We start from the raw sequence: 16,510 nt of genomic DNA on the forward strand, positions 1-16,510 counted from the left end.
TTAAACCAAAGGGAATTGAGAATGCATTTTAAAGTGTCCCTTCCTATCAGCTATTTCCTCCAAAAGAGGTTGGGGGTTATCATCAATAGTGGTGAGTAATGATGAATACATTCTGGGGGAAAAAAAACTCTTAATAATATCTTGCTTTTAAAGATTGATCAGTCATAAAACTCTGTGCTAAAAGACATATTTTCCCTTGCTAGCAATTGTGGTTCTAAGAATCCAAGTAAGTGTTCACTATTTCTTTTACCCCGTCAAGTAGAATATCCCATCAGGCATAACAAGGAATTCACTGAGAGCTCAATTGGTGTGTGGTGAATTTTGTTTTGTTTGCTTGCTTTCTAGTTATACAATTAACCCTCTACCTGAGCTTCAATTCTAGCAAATGATGTTCCTACCTCAACCTAAGGCACAGTAGAAGGAGTTCATGAGCCTATTCTTTGGGATCGTACGGGACCACTAATGCACACTCTATGTGAAACATCTACTACCATTAGTCCTGAGAAACACGCAGTACCTACTGTGACAATGGTGGTGGTGATGGTAGCAATAGCATGTATTGATCCCATACTGTGTCAGGCATTGCGCAAAGCACTTTCCGCAGATGAATCCACTTAATCCTCACAACTCGCTGGAGCGTTATTATCACCTGCACTTCGTGGAGAAGGCCAGGAAGTAGAAAGCCATTTCTGCAGGGCTGCACAGTACTAATTGCCAGAAACAGGATTTGAGTCTACCACTAGCTCTGTAGCTCCACAGAGATGAGTTTCCACACCAAACTCAGAATTCCTTCCTAGCTCTGCCACCTTGGGGACTCATCTTCAGCAGGAAGTCCCCTGACATTCATAGACTCTGATGTTCGCTGACGTATCTAAGATCTGAAGCACAATTATGAAGCCCCTTGATAGTCACCTAAGACCATTGATATCCCAGTCCAAGTCCCTTTCTCATTGATTATCTAGGAATCCATATTCTTCTAGAACTCAAATGAGATGACTAGCCAAGTCACTAACATATAGAGATCACCTAATATCCAGTCCCACCAGCTGAAACTCTTGGGGGGTCATGCAGTCTTTCTGACCACCAAAACCCTAACACATAACCAAAATATATTACCCACAGGGCTCACATTAGCTCCTGCTAATTCCCTATTAGTCACAGGAGATAGATCTGATACTGGGAGCTCTCAGTCTCAACTTCTTTGACCTACAATTTGAGGGGAAAAAAAAAAAAAAAAATCAATTTAGGGAAACTCCACTTGGAAGTAATTGGAGAAGGTGATAGTTGCCCAGGGCACTGGAGACGAGGGGTTGGTCTGCTCCAGACCCGGCATGTCTCCCAGGCTTCAGCCTGGAACAGGAGGGGCCACAGGAGCCAGTCACCGGATTCCAGTTGACCAGTGGCACACCTGAATGGACATTCCTTACATAGTTGGGGCACAGACAGCCCCTTTGCCTTCCCACATGTCTATAGGAGTATAAAACTCCTCAACACTTATCTCAGTTGCCCTTTTCACCTCCCTCTTCCTTCCCCTCTGAGCGAAGGGGACCCAGGAGCGGATTTTCCAATAAAGCTTCCATTACAACTCTGAACAACTTGCCAGTATTGTTCCACCAGCGGGCGGGCGGTCGGTGGTCATCATCTAACAGAAGGTATTTTAGAAAAGATGCCAACGAAGCCACAAGTCCCTTCCACCCCACTCCCCATCCTCTTGATTTCCCTCTAAGCAAGCATTTATTAGTTTGATTTCAAAACACACTTGTACCTGTAATTACTATATAATGTCTGTTTACTTTTTAAATGAAAATGAATTTAAATTAATCTTGTTTTGTGAATTTCAAGGCACCCCCTGAGATAAATGAAGACACTCCAGGGTGTCATCAAACCAGTGTTGGGAATCTTCGCTTTAAAAAGGAGAGAAGCAAGCTCATTAAACATTCACAGAGCCACAGGGAAGAAATACACATAGATATATAGAGAGGGTGATTGCACTAAAAGAAGAGTTTTATACACACATTAGTCACTTACAGATTCTATATGCTATACATGCAGATACATATAAAATAACATATCAAAATACGATTGTCATTAGATGAATTTTCTCATGTAAACTTGCATCGGTCCCACTCATTTCTAAGGTCTCTGTACCACAGAACACCTTCAAAGATTCCCCCTCCTCATAGATCTTGAGTGCCACCTAAGAGGCATTTGTGTGAGATTTGGAAAAAGATAAAGAGACTGATATTTACATTACTTTCCAAACTCATAGGTAAGGAAGAGGCTTAAATTATATCCAGGTGAACTTGAGTCTCCCCATATTAGTACTGAAGACTAAGATAATTGGTAGGAATTTTCCAGAAGTTCTTAAGATTTACAGTGGAACAGCTTCCAGGCAAGGTGTCTGAGAGTGTCTCCTTTGGGGACTTTTGCTACACAGTCTAGCTACTCAGCAGGCATGCAAACTGTGAATCCTTCTATTGCTTCCTTTCACGCCTGAGAGCATAGAATGGTTCCTTGTGCGCTAATTGCACAACAACAAATCCAAGAAGGCAATGGCTAATCATTATTTTTTTTTTGTGTAGATGCATTTTAATGCTTTTACAGTAAGCATTATTTGTGCTAGCAATTAAAACCTTAGAAGTTTTAAATATATAATGTAACAAATATTGTTAGAGATGCTATAAAAGCTCAGAAGAGGGACACACTGTGGGAACTGCAAGGTGCCAGGGAAAGCTTCCTAGAGAAAGTGGTTTGTTCACAAACTGAACCTTGAGGGAGGCAAGATGCTCCTGCAGGCTAAAGGGGCGAGCAGGACAGGCGAAGGGCACTGCAGGAGACAGCTCTGCCTTTCCAACAACTCAAACACTGCTCAGTGTGACAGCAACGAACACTTGCGAGGGATGAGCTAAGATGAGGCTGAAGAGAGAAGCAAGAAGCCTCTTCTGGAAGGCTTTCTGTGCCAGTCTATAAATTCCAGGGATTTTTCTCTTAAAGATAATAACAGGTACTACAGACTTAGAAAAGTAAAGAGGCTTCAGGGAAACCAGCCCTGCAACTTAGTGAGTAAAGCTGTTGCCTCTGGTGCCTGCGTCCTGAATCGGCGTCCGTGTGTCCTGGATGCTCTGCTTCTACTCTAGCTCATCAAGAGCAACGGGAGATGACCCAAGTTCTTGGGCTTCTCCCACCCACACGGGAGACGTGGACAAAACTCCTGGCTTCTGGCTTTAGCCTGGCCCAGCACTGGCAGTGAAGGTCATCTGGGAGTGAACCCACAGACGAAAGATTCTTCTTTCTTTCCAAAAAATAAATAAATCTTAAAATAATAATAATAACAATAACAAATGGGTTCCAGGAAAGTCAGTGTGGCTGCACAGAGGACAGATTTGTCGAGCTGGAATAGAGATCAGTCTAGGGTTCTGCAGAAGAGCCAGGTCCCCAAGGAGTTCTGCATGTGGGTAAGAGAGGTGGAGCGACAGGAGGCTGGCCATGGCTCCTTCCCCTTGTCCCAAAATTACAAAGACACTGGAAGCGCTCGAGCAACAGAAAAATAACTGGGGCGGTTTCTGCCATGCCTGGAACGTAGTTTTGGGGAGAGGAGGGAATGATGTTTCAAGCATTCCTCCAGAAAGGAAATCTGGGAACCAAGCCCTTCCTTGGAACAAAAAACAGGAAGGGCAAATGCAAATTTAAATGTATTTTTCTTGTATATTTCCTAACCCGTAGATGAAGCCAACAGACTGTTCTCATTGGGGAAGAGCTGTTGTTTCCAATTGGCCTTGGGTTTTCAGGCAGGCCCATGAAGCCCCTTTGAGGCCTCCCCTCTGTTGTTGGGGTCCTCAGCCCCAGTCACTGCTCAGTCCCACAAAGGGGTCCTGGGAACACACTCTCCATGACCAGTTCATGCGTTTGAGTGCTGCGGATGATCGCCAAGCAGAAGGTAAAACAACACTTCCGTGGAAGCAGGGCTTGCCAGGCAGAGGTGTACCTGCGCACCTGACGCTCCCACAGGTCCTGCTGGGACCTAGGATTCTGCAGTTCTCACTGGCTGCCTTGTAGGGCTGACTGTGCCCACCCCTCAGGAAGCCCTGGTCTGCAAGTGGGTGAGACGGAGTCCAGGAGCTTGGACAGTTGCTTAAAGGAAACCAGCGGCTGACAATTGCTGAGCTCCTTAGATTCTTTAAATGTGTTACATCTGCACTGGAAAATGAACCAGTCTATGGTTGGAGGTTAGAGCCTTAAAGCAGGAGGAAATAATACAACTGTTCTAGAAGGTCTAATATTACAACTAGCATAGTAAAGATAAGAAAATAATGTAAGTAAAGTGGAGGATCTGATTTCGTTTTCTACTGCTACACACACACACAAAAAAAAACCACCTGCCACAAACCTATTGGTTAAAGAAACACCTGTTTATTATGTCACAGCCCTATACAATATAGGGTAGCTGGGTGCTCCACTTAGGGTCTCATTAGGCTGGCTTGATTGTGTCAGCCAGGCTTAGGTCACTGCTGAGGCTCAAGGCAGCACGAATGCAGGAGTGAGTGAGTCCATTCAACTGGTTTTAACTGGGAAAGTAGCTCTCACCAACTGAGTGCCCACTCTTCCTAACTCTTCTCTCATCTGCCACTTTATTGAAGAGCTTTTCAGATCCCAAAACCAAGCCTCCAGCTTCTTCCCCATCGCCAACTCCCAGAACCACAGCACAAGTCTGAAGGCAGCAGCCCACAGCAACATCCCCCACTTGGAAGTTCCCATGCGCTGCTGGAATAGTCTAAAGGAAAACACAAATTTAGATGCCATAAAGGCAATAGAATTGTCAAAGGAACAAGAAATCAACTAGGAAATTGTGAGATTTCACTTACACGATGTTTTATAACAGTACACAAATCACCAATTTTTCAACAAAACAAAAAAAAAAAAAAGAAAGAGAGAACCAAGGGAAAGCTATCAGCACCATCTTGTGGAAGGACCTGTATTAAACGTCCGAGGTGACGTGGCCACACCCAGACCATGTCAGAGCCTCCACAGCAGAAGGCAGCATGAGCAACAGACCAGGCTGCTTCAGGCTTACTTGTAGGCAGTTGTTCTGATTGGTAGAGGCTAACTGGCCGCTTCCTGAGGCATAACCCGGTGTTCATCTCTACACATACAAATACCGCATAAATCCCTGTACATCACACCTCACTGCTCGGATTCCTTTGCACAGTGTGGCTCTCCAAATATACAAAATGGGACTTATCACAACACACAGAACCATCACAACTGCTTGCAATAGACCTCTTTCTTTTTAAATTAACCTTGTTTTTAAATTTATTTATTTATTTATTTTTATAGAGAAATAATTATCTTTATTAGAAAGTTATATTTAGAGAGAGAAGAGAAACAGAAAGATCTTCCATCTGCTGGTTCATTCCCCAGGTGCCCGAAGCAGAGCTGATCCGAAGCCAAGAGCTTCTTCCGGGTCTCCCATGTGGGCTCAGGGTCCCAAGGCCTTGGTGCTTTCCCAGGACACAAGCAGGGAGCTGGAAGGGAAGTGGAGCAGCTGGGACATGAACCGGTACCCATATGGGATCCTGGTGCTTGCAAGGACTTTAGCCACTAGGCTACCATGCCAGGCCCTAAATTAACCTTGTTTTGATTGCGACTTGTTGAGTTCATTGGAAATGGCCTCTCTTCTCTCCTTCAAACTGAGTATTTCCATCAGCCTTAGTTCACCATTGCCACATAACAGATTGCTCCAAAATGGGATCACTTTAAACAATATTTATTTACTTATTAAGATTTAGTTCATTTTTATTGGAAAGGCAGATATACAGAGAGGAGGAGAAACAGAGAGGAAGATCTTCCGTTCGATGATTCATTCCCCAAGTGGCCACAAGGGCTGCAACTGTGCCAATACAAAGCCAGGAGCCCGAGTCTCTTCCGGGTCTCCCACATGGGTACAGGGTCCCAATGCTCTGGGCCGTCCTCGACTGCTTTCCCAGGCCACAAGCAGGGAGCTGGATGGGAAGCGGGGCTGCCGGGATTAGAACCGGCACCCATATGGGATCCTGGCACGTGCAAGGCAAGGAGCTTAGCTGTTAGGTTACCGTTCCGGGTCCTCAAGCAATATTTATTTTGTGAGTTTCTATAGAAAAGAACACAGGAGAGGCAGAGCTAGGTTGAGGAAATCTACAAGATTATGGCCAAGATACCAAGTAAATATTGTTTGATAGGTTGGAGGATCCATCTCCAGGATGGACTATGCACTTTCACAGCTGCAGGTAAGAGCTTCAGCTTCTCACAGCAGGATCAGTGCACGCCCTTGCACGCTGCTCACTTCCTCCCAGGAGAGAAACACACACACATATACACACATACACACATACACGCATGGACACATGTGCACATGTAAGCACCTACCTACATACACACATATACATACATCCATGAACACATGCACACATACATATACATATATAGATGCACACATACATATATGTGCACAAACACACACACACACATGCCTCAGGCCTTTCGTGACCCATTGAGAAACTCGCACACCATAACTTCCATCCCATCCTGATGATGTGGTTGTAGCAGGCAGGAGATGGCTTCCTGTGAGCTATCTCAGAGGCTGAGCTGCACACCTCCCTTCCTTTCAGATTCGGTTTACAGATCCTTGGGTTCCAGGTGTCAGATTAGGTTCAGACACAGCAAACTCAAAACATTGAGACTGCTGAGAATTCTAACTGTAGTCTAAGGTCCAAGATCTATGGAAACCCAAACCCAAGCAATCCTTCATCTACCAGGGTCACTCCCGGTGGAAGGAGTTCTTTGAACTGAATTTACCTCTCACTGCATCAAGCCTATCAAAGAACTAACATCAAATGTATACATACACACAACCATATATACGTAAAATAACGGATAGGGCAGGTGGGAGCAGGATGCCCAAAAACTTGGTTCAATTTTTCAGTGCCCAGAGAACAGAACAGGAACCCCACCCCCGTCCCCGCCGTCTGTTAACTCTCTCCCTGTGATTCCAGCTCAAGTTTATCTCCCCCCACTGACTGTTTTTTACAGCACAATTATCTCTCTAATGTATATATTCTGATTGTCAGATAATGCCGATCGCTTTGATGAGCAACTTAATACTTCATTACATGTTCTGAGAATAATTACAACCGCGTCTAAATCCCCTCAAGTATGATGCAAATTCCTTGAAGTCAGGGGAATGACTTCAGCTATGAGTCATCCCTTCATCAGTGTCAACAGATTGTTCTCCAGGAAATCTGTCCCCAACACACTCATCCGTACACTATCATACACACACAGCATAGGACCAACGCTCTACAAAGAAGAAGTCTTCTTTATCCCTTTTAACAAAAACAGTAACCAGTTTTTGGCTGGGATCATGCTGACATGGTCATTCTTCCCTTAAAAGCACAGACACATTTGGGCTTGTGTGGTGGCTCAACAGGCTAATCCTGTATGAGGACCAGTTCATGTCCCAGCTGCTCTGCTTCCTGTCCAGCTCCCTGCTTATGGCCTGGGAAAGTAGCAGAAGATGGCCTACAGCTTTGAGACCCTGCACCCATGTGGGAGACCCAGAAGAAGCTCCTGACTCCTGGCTTCGGATCGGCTCCAGTCACTGCAGTCATTTAAGGGGTGAACCAGCAAATAGAAGATCTCTCTCCTCTCTCTCTCTCTCCTCTCTGTAAAATCTGCCTTTCCAATAAAAGTAAATAAATACATTTTTTTTAAAGTACAGACACATGAGCAGCAGCTCAAAATGTTGCTCCACACACGTCTTCAAAGAGAACCACAAATGAAGGGCCGCCTTGTCCTCGTCACATGGCTCCCAGCAGTATGTCCACACAGCCTAGCCATTGCATCCCACGAGCATCTTACCTACAGACAGGCTTTGCTGGATGCCAGGGAGGGTGGGAAGAAGGGTGAGAAGCTTTCCCTGATGAGTAGATGGGATGAAAGAGGGGCTAAAAGATGGCCAACCCACATGGAGCAGCAGCAGGCGTCTCGTCTCCAGGCACAGTAGAACCAACAATCCTGGGGCTCAATTAGAAAGGGAAGAGTGCGGGTAGGGTGACTGGTGGCTGGAAGGCTGGAGAGGAAGGGTGAAATGAACTGAGAGGGGCTAGAAACATGGCTAGGGAGTCCTGTGGGAAACGAGCATGCCAGCAGGAAGCGCTTAGTCAGGGCTGTGATCGTGTGGAATGGGAGAAGAGGGCAGATCTGGCGGCACCCGGGAGGGCTGTTGTCAGGAAAGTGGCCAGCGCATTGTCCACAAGGTGGGAGCAGGCTTTAAGGGAAAAGAAATGCCTTTCCACTTTGCTGAAATCACAGGTTTAAACGGCCCAGTGTGTGCTGTGGGAGTGGGTGGGGTAGGGGGAGGGAAGTTTGTCTTCATGGTCAAGTACCCCGGGCTTGGATCACTGTGTCCCTAGCCAAGTTAACCAACGTCTCACAGTGTCAGATTACTCACAGACAAAATGAACACAAAAACACCTCCCAGAAAGCACTCGGCTCGGGCCCGACACACCAGCAAATTCAATAAGGGTTAACTATGTCCATAATTAGTTACTCTGCATCCCCAGTTCAAATTCCTTAATGCCTGAATTTTCTCATCTATAAAATGGGGTTAATTAGATCTACCTCGTTATCACTATGATTGATTGAATGAATGCATGCAACATACTCAAAAGAGTATCTGGCGCATAGTAAATGCTCAATATACATTAATTCGCTGGTTGTTATATGATCATTACTATAATTAGTACCTTGGCAAGATCTCAGGGTGCCAGAAGGCAGCCCAGAATTCTTAACAGTTCCAACAATGGGAAAAGGAGGACAGGCCTGTGCAGTAGCGATTCCTACTGAGAGCATTCAAAAAGCCATACTGATAACAACTTGTCAGTCACCCGAAAGGAGGTTTCCTCCTCGCCCACCCTCCCTGAAGATAATAAAGTTAAGGTCAGGCCTTTGGGAGGCAGGGGCAGCTAGCCAGCGTTGCAGTAACACCAACGCGCCGCCAGGGAGCAGCAGAGTCTGACCCCGGGTTGCCGCGACCGCAGCGAACAATTCATTTGTTCCTGGTTTGCTTTCTTGGCCCTTTGGGTTACGCAGCGTGGCAACAACCCCGCCCATTACTGATGATCCAACCAATCAATGAGTGTCCCGAGAGGGCCTGGGCGGGATCGCGGGGCCACTTTGCCACGCCCCCAGGCGGCTCGGCCAATCGCTCGCGGTGGAGCGGAACCGGGGGCGGTGCCCATCAGACCACGTGAGGACGCTACCGCGGGTGTGGGCGCGCCCGGGCAGGGGTGGCGAGAGGGCGTCCCCTCAGCGAGCCGGTGACCTGCGGCCACCCCCCAGCCATGGGAGTGCAGCCCCCCAACTTCTCCTGGGTGCTCCCGGGCCGGCTGGCTGGCCTGGCGCTGCCGCGGCTTCCCGCCCACTACCAGTTCCTGCTGGAGGTGGGCGTGCGGCACCTGGTGTCCCTGACGGAGCGCGGGCCCCCGCACGGCGACAGCTGCCCGGGCCTCACGCTGCACCGGCTGCGCATCCCCGACTTCTGCCCGCCCGCCCCCGACCAGATCGACCGCTTCGTGCAGATCGTGGACGAGGCCAACGCCCGGGGCGAGGTCAGCGGGCTGGACGGGCGGGACAGAGAGGCCCAGGCGGCTAGTGCTGCCCCTGGACCGACCCAAAGCCCTGGATGACTCGGGAGCAGGGGCAAGGGAGGTCCGGCGCCACACCAGGACACTTCCAAAGCTCAGAGAATGGCACTTAGTGCAAAAAATGTTGAAATCCGTGCAGCTTATTTCCCTAGTATATAGGTTTCCATGTGGGTTTTGTTGGTTTTTTTTTTTGACAGCCCCTCGTTGGTATAGATTTCAAAATGTTTTGCACCGCAATAGGTTTTACTTTTTCACTTCGTTTTCTAGCAGCTTTTTGAAGCACCCTCAAATGGACTTCTAAATGTTCTAGCCCTCACATTTTTTAAAGAGTTAAAAAAAATTGTGAGTGAAATGTATTTGGAGCATATTAACACAGTACATCAGAAATGGTATCACGTCAACATGAAATGTAAAACAGATTTTTAATTGGCCACATTTTACACAGGAACCATGCACACAAGTGGTCCCTGTGCAGGTAGAACATGGGGAAGGAGACCAGGGGCCTCCCTCTGGAACCAGCCCCCTTAATGGCTTCCAGCAGGGACACTCTCCCCACCTGGCCTCTGACCCCAGAGAAGCAGCTGTAAGGGGAGGGTCCCGGTCCCAATGAACAACACCAGATTGGGTGGTCGCTGGCACCACCCCTGTCCACCTCCCTCCTTGCAGGCGGTGGGCGTGCACTGTGCGCTGGGTTTTGGCCGCACCGGTACCATGCTGGCCTGCTACCTGGTGAAGGAACAGGGCTTGGCTGCAGGAGACGCCATCGCTGAAATCCGACGCTTGCGACCTGGCTCCATCGAGACCTATGAGCAAGAGAAAGCTGTCTTCCAGTTCTACCAGCGAACCAAATAACAGCCTCGGCACCTTCTCCAGGCCCCTGGCACCCTGCCCCCGTGTGGGGTGTGTGGCCGGGACTGAAGGCAAGTGACTAAAGGACTCAACCCCTTAATCTAAGCCCACCTGTGTCACCCTGTCCCCTCTCTGTACAGAGAGGGCCTGGATGGCAGGCTCACAGGTGAACACCAAGTCTGTCTCTCTGGGGACGGGCCCCTCCTGCCAGCCTCTAGCCCACTGTGCTGGCCCCAAAGGGTCAGGCCAAAGGATGTGTTTCCGAGAGTTGATAATTAAAGGAAGAGCTCCCCGACTCTGAGTCTTAGCCATGCTTCTCAGATGTCATATCTGCTTCATCTTGCTGAGTCCCGATGTGCCATCAACTTACACGTTGGACCTCTAAGAGATGAGAAGATGGCCTGTACCAGCCAGACGGGCTATTGGCTGTCCTGTTTCCCTAATTTCCTATCACCTTGTGCGAGAGCAGATAAGGGCTGGATAAGGTAGAGGTCATAACAGACAGCCCGATTGCCTGTGTGGACCAGGCTCGGTTAGATGCCATGGTTTCCCCGTGGGGTGTGGGGCGGTTCCTGCTCTCCAGCTCACAGCCTCCTGGGGAGGATGCCCAACCACACAGAATGCCTTCTGTGATAGACCTGCATTCCAGAGAAAGGGGGACGTGTCCCCCTGCCACAGACCCCCGTCTCTTGGCATCCAGAATAAGCCCACCCTCTCCTGGCTGTTCTCACCACCGCCTACCTGCCGCGACACAACCCCAGCCAACTCACCCTTCCCCTAAGGCTAAGTCAGCCAGTCTCCCTCGTCAGAGAGTAAGAGACTGTGAGATGCCCTTCCCCTGTGTCGCATAAGACAGAGCAGCTCCTTCATTTCATTCCTTCAGTCCCCACAGAGTCTACGCTGGGGAAGACATCCCCCAAAGAGAAGAAAGGTGCCATTCCAGGCATCTGGCCCACAACAGGGAGATACAAACAAGGGCAAAGACAGGTTGGACCCTTGCCGTTTGAAAATTTCTCCACCCTGCCCGGCACCCCCAATAGCATGGCCCTATTGATGGAAGCTAGAGCACCTTCCGAGGGAGAATGTGTGTGTGTGTGTTCATGTGAGGGGATGGGAAGCAAGGGTACACCCCTGCGTCTCTTCCCCTTCTTCTGAGGTCTGACAATGGAGAGAGAGACAGATGGGAGGCTGGATGCTGTGCTCTGCCTTGACCTTCCAGGGGCCTCACAGCTCACTTTCCTGCTTGCTGACCACTGTGCTTCACCACCCCACGTCCTCCATGCTGCAGGAGAGGCACCTGCCCTTGTCTCAGTCCCCAAGGTTCTTTTGAAGGAGACAGAAAATTTTTCTAACCCCGTTAAAGCCCTGTGTGCAGCCTCCATCCCCATAATTTAAGCAGGTCTCCTCCGCTTCAAGAGTTCCTTGGGGAAATAAACATATAATTATGTGCTTAAGGAAATCACTTTTTAAATAAGTGAGAGTTGACTTGAAATGAGAAACTCTGCCTTTATCCTTCCATCTACCTGGAGAAATTAGCCTAGGGTACCTTTGGGCTCCCACTCCCAAGTGTTCTGCCTTCCCCCGTCCGCCCTCATGTGGATGTGTCCACCAGTGAAGGATAACGGACTAAGCATGGCCTTCCCCCCTCGACCCTACACTGAGCGCTGGGTGAGAGGAGCAGGCTGCCTCGCTCTAGAAAGAAGACAGTCACTGCACCAGACCAGCACATCTCACCCTCAGCACCGTTGACATTCAACCCTAAGTAAGCCCTCATAGGGGACTGTACTGTGCATTGCAGGGAATCCAGCAGCTTGCCTGGCCTCTTCCCCACCAGAAGCACACCCCAGCCCCCAGGTGTGACAACCAAAAGTCTGTCTAGACATTGCCAGATGTCCCCGGGGGGGGGGGGGGGGCGGGGGACAGAGCATGCCCTAGTTGAGAACACCTGCATCAGACCAAAAAGCCATAAATTCAGTCATTGGTGTGCATTGGTGTGCATTGGTGTCCATGCGAGTAGGCATGGGAACTGCATGGGTGGGGACGTGCATTCTTAGCCTGGGAGAACACACCCTGTCTAGTTCCACTGCCTTTCCAAGCAAAGTATGGCAGTCAACCCCAACTCGTCAGCCTTTTCCCAAGCGACAGTGAGGGAGCCACCACTGACTGTGTATTCGGGAGGGTTCTGTCCTTAATGAATTGCACCTCCTCGCATCCTTGTGTTTTTGAGGTTCCATGCCTGCTTTATTCTCTCAGTGTAAGCAGAGTTGTGTGCTGAAAGCAGACTTTTCTTTCTGGAAACCATCTCTGCCTATCACCTGGGCTGTGTTCCAATCACTCTTGGTTTTGTCTTGCAGAAACCTGTTGGGATGCAAAAACAACTGGGAGTCCACAGGGCGGGGGCGCCAGCCACACTCTGGCCTGGTTCTCCCAACTTCACTGACCCTGCAGGAGATCTTGGGGTCCTTGTGCTTCCAGATCCCATGACTGCCTGGCAGGTCTTGGGCTCCAGCACGCTACTTCCTGCCATGTGAGGCTAGGAGCCCACATTTGCTATGGCACCGAGGCTGCCCACACCTCCCTTGGAGCTGGTGTGATCGCTGCCTGGACAGCCTGGTCTTGCAGCTGTTCATAGTGTGTGAGGATGCTGTCCACACGGGGATCTCTCCTCATCTTGCTCTGGCAGAGGCCTGCTCATTCACACGCTCCCATCTGTCCCCCTACCCTCCTCACACACACACACACCATCATCACTATCAGTCTCTGCAGGACATTGATGAGCAGGGATCTGATCCAAACCATACACCATTTCCCAGAATGAGCTGCTCCAGTTGCCAAGCTTCAAAGCAAACCTGCTGTTGCTCTGTACCTTTGCCATTCTTTCTGAGAAAGAAACTAATTTGATCTCAAAGGAGTACTTTTGTCATGAAACAATGGCAATTACCACTAATGTGTTTCAACTTTGTCCTGACTGTACATTGCTTACCTACATGATCATAATTTGTACCATTTAGGAACTGCTTCCCATGTAGCAGGTGTTTCACATACATTATATCATTTTATCCTTACAACTTTGCAAGGCAAGCATTTTCCCCTCTTCATGCGTGAGAGACTGAGACAGAGAGAAATGAGCACCATACCCAGATCCGCACATTTGTACTGAAGGAGCTGGAATAGATCCAAGTCGTTCTCAGCAGTCAGTTCATAGCAGACATCCTGCCTGCCAATACTGCCTCTGACCCCAGTGACATGGAACTCTGGGTGCCCACAGTCGGAGCTTGGTCTCATGGGCTGTCTTCATCTGCATATCCTCAAAGGACTACCCTCTTTATCTCTTGCAAGATGAGAGACCAACACTGCACCTAGTCACACCTGACTTCAGTTGCACCTGACTTAACGTGCTCTGCTTTAAAATGTGGACTGAGACTTGAAGGGAAAAATAATGAAACCTGGACAAGCCACTGTTGCATTGCAGGCTAAACCTCCACCAGTAGCAAAAGCATCCAATATGGGCACTGGTTTGAGTCTCAAGAACTCCACTACCCATACAGCTCTCTGCTAATGGCCTGGGAAGGCAGCGAAGGAGGTTCCAAGTCCTTGAGACCCTGCAACCACATGGGAGACCCAGAAGAAGCTCCTGGCTCCTGGCTTCAAGTTGAGCCCAGCCCAAATGGCTGTTGCAGCCATTTGGAGAGTGAACCAGCAAATAGAAGATACCTGTCTGTTGCTTCTTCTCTGTAACTCCACCTTTAAATGAACAAATATTTAAATTGTATATAAATATGATTAAACCAATGCACCAGGGTACTAAAGCCTGACTCAGAGAACATGAATGTCGCCTCCCGGCGTGACATTCTTGAGACACACGTGACTAGCACCAAGCGCTAGAAAATGCCATTTGTAACCTGATGAATTACTAAACATCCTAAGACCACATTGACTTCATTGTAGGCTGAGGTTTTCATGCATGTCAGGCACTGTGCCAAGTTCTTTCCAGACATTATCTCATTCAACCGTCAAAGAAAAAAAACCATCCTGTGGACCAAGTCCATTACAAGAGCCAGTACACAGGTGAGCAAACTGAGACCCAGAGGGACACGTGATAGAATGGAGTTCAAACTTGGAGCTGTCTATAAACTTCCCTCCTGAGATCAGAGAGGAGACAGTTTGTTGCAATTAGAAAATAGGTAAGAGCCTTTTGTGTTGGCAGCTGCCAGGCATTCAAGCTCACAAGGCGGCCAGCAGAGCTCCGAGCTGGCTCGACTTCCCTCAATTCATCCCACGCATCCATCAGCACGGCTCTGACCTGGGAGTGGGCTGGCCACCAACTCAGCCGCCATCCATCACAGGCTTCTGCCTCCAGCTCCAATGCCATGGCCCCCGTTGACTTAGAAATGAGCTCCCAAGCCCTGCTTGCATTGCCTCAGGGAGGGCCTCCAAGAACCGTGCATTTAAAGGCCTGATCAAGAGAAGCGCCAAGTAAGCGGAAATTTGAGAAATGTTTGGGCCTCATCCATTCCTAAGAGTTGACAACTTACTTGCAACCTTGAGAACTGAGTCTTTTGTGGCTATAAATTGCTTACACAGCTCCAATCTCTGTGTGTCTGTGTGTGTATGTCTCTCTCTCTCTAGCCATAATATTTTTCCCTTCACTTGTTCTGTCATCATGAATGTGTGCCTCTGAAACAAGTTGGTGACATCACTTCTGAATTTTTAATATGTGGCATTCTGTGTGGCAGTTTGGGGACTTTTTTCCCCCACAGGTTGAGAATAAACACAACATGGTATCTTCCTTACCAACAGACACTGAGTCCGTGACTCTGCCCCAGAGACATGGTGACACCGTTGAAAATGACCAACAGTGAAGCCATCCCACGGTGACACCACACACTGCTCAATTAGGTTTCATGGGCCTTTACGGTCTCCCAACCTTAGCCAACATTGATTTCCATGTTTTCTGCAGGCATTCTTCAATGATGTAGCCAAGGCTTGGTGCAGGCTAGAGCTATGGAATAGAATTAAACAAAGTGGCACATTGGCATCAAACCCACAGGCAGAACCATTATTTAAAAAAAAAAAAAAAGATTTATTAATTTGAAAGGCAGAATCCCAGAGAGATAGGAAGACACAGAGAGAGATCTTCCATCTGCTGATTCATTGCCCAAATGACAACAACCCTGGACTGGCCCAGGCCAAAGCCAAGACCTGGAGCTTCTTCCAAGTCTCCCACATGGGTACAGGGACACAGCACAAGGGTCATCCCCCTCTGTTTTCCCAAGGGTATTAGTAGGGAGTTGGATTGGATTCAGAGTACCTGGGACATGAACTTATGTTCACATGGGGATGGGATGCTGGTATCACAGCAACACACTGCACCACAACACCGGCCCCCAGCACCGTTCCTGACCATGACCTGTAAGGACCTGAAATGCCACGTCTCCCTCACCTCAGCTGTTCCCCTCTGTCCTTTGTTCTCTTCATTTCACCTATGTTGAGGATCCCCAAAACCATCCTCCAAAAGCACTCCCAGAACTCAAGAAGACTGACCCGCTCATAGGACAGCTGACTGATAGGACGCTGTAGGGAAAGGATACATGTTAAAATTAGCGAGGCAGGAGAACAAAGCGGGCAGAAGAAGCCAGGCCCACATTTCCAGGTATCCTCTCCGAGTGGAATCATGTGGACAGTACCTGATTCTCCTGGAAATCATGTGTGACAACACATACAAACCATTGCCAAACAAGGAAAGTCCCCTGAGCTTTGGTGTCCTGAGTTTTAGGAGTTGCTTACATAGGCACACAATATTTGCATAAGTGACCTTGGCTGCTCAACCTCCAACCCCAACAGTAGTCAAACTGTAAACAATCTAGGTACGTTAAAACAAGAACCATGAACTGTGGGCATATAAAATATCTGCCCTAGCCAGGGTCTCAGGTACACACTCTCTTCAAGCAGACTGTCAGGGTCTTGGAGGGTACTCTCAG

At 48.5% G+C, this 16,510-nt stretch overlaps 2 protein-coding genes across 2 annotated transcripts in view; one reads left to right on the forward strand and one right to left on the reverse strand.

Moving 5' to 3' along the window:
• The window catches only part of LOC101517164 (C-reactive protein), a 55,886-nt gene extending 46,739 nt beyond the window's left edge, over positions 1-9,147 (reverse strand). The window contains 2 exon segments of the mRNA XM_036494290.2: positions 4,585-4,771; positions 9,022-9,147. Coding sequence (XP_036350183.2) covers positions 4,585-4,771; positions 9,022-9,147 — 313 coding nt within the window.
• Positions 9,148-9,263: 116 nt separating this feature from the next.
• On the forward strand, positions 9,264-10,821 carry DUSP23 (dual specificity phosphatase 23). Its single transcript, XM_004589063.2, has 2 exons — positions 9,264-9,644; positions 10,347-10,821. The coding sequence occupies exons 1-2, from the start codon at positions 9,378-9,380 to the stop codon at positions 10,530-10,532; spliced, it is 453 nt and encodes a 150-aa protein (XP_004589120.1). The 5' UTR covers positions 9,264-9,377; the 3' UTR covers positions 10,533-10,821.
• The last annotated feature ends 5,689 nt before the right edge of the window (positions 10,822-16,510 follow it).

This window comes from Ochotona princeps, chromosome 2, assembly GCF_030435755.1.
Source record: "Ochotona princeps isolate mOchPri1 chromosome 2, mOchPri1.hap1, whole genome shotgun sequence".
In the NCBI taxonomy this organism is placed as follows: domain Eukaryota; kingdom Metazoa; phylum Chordata; class Mammalia; order Lagomorpha; family Ochotonidae; genus Ochotona; species Ochotona princeps.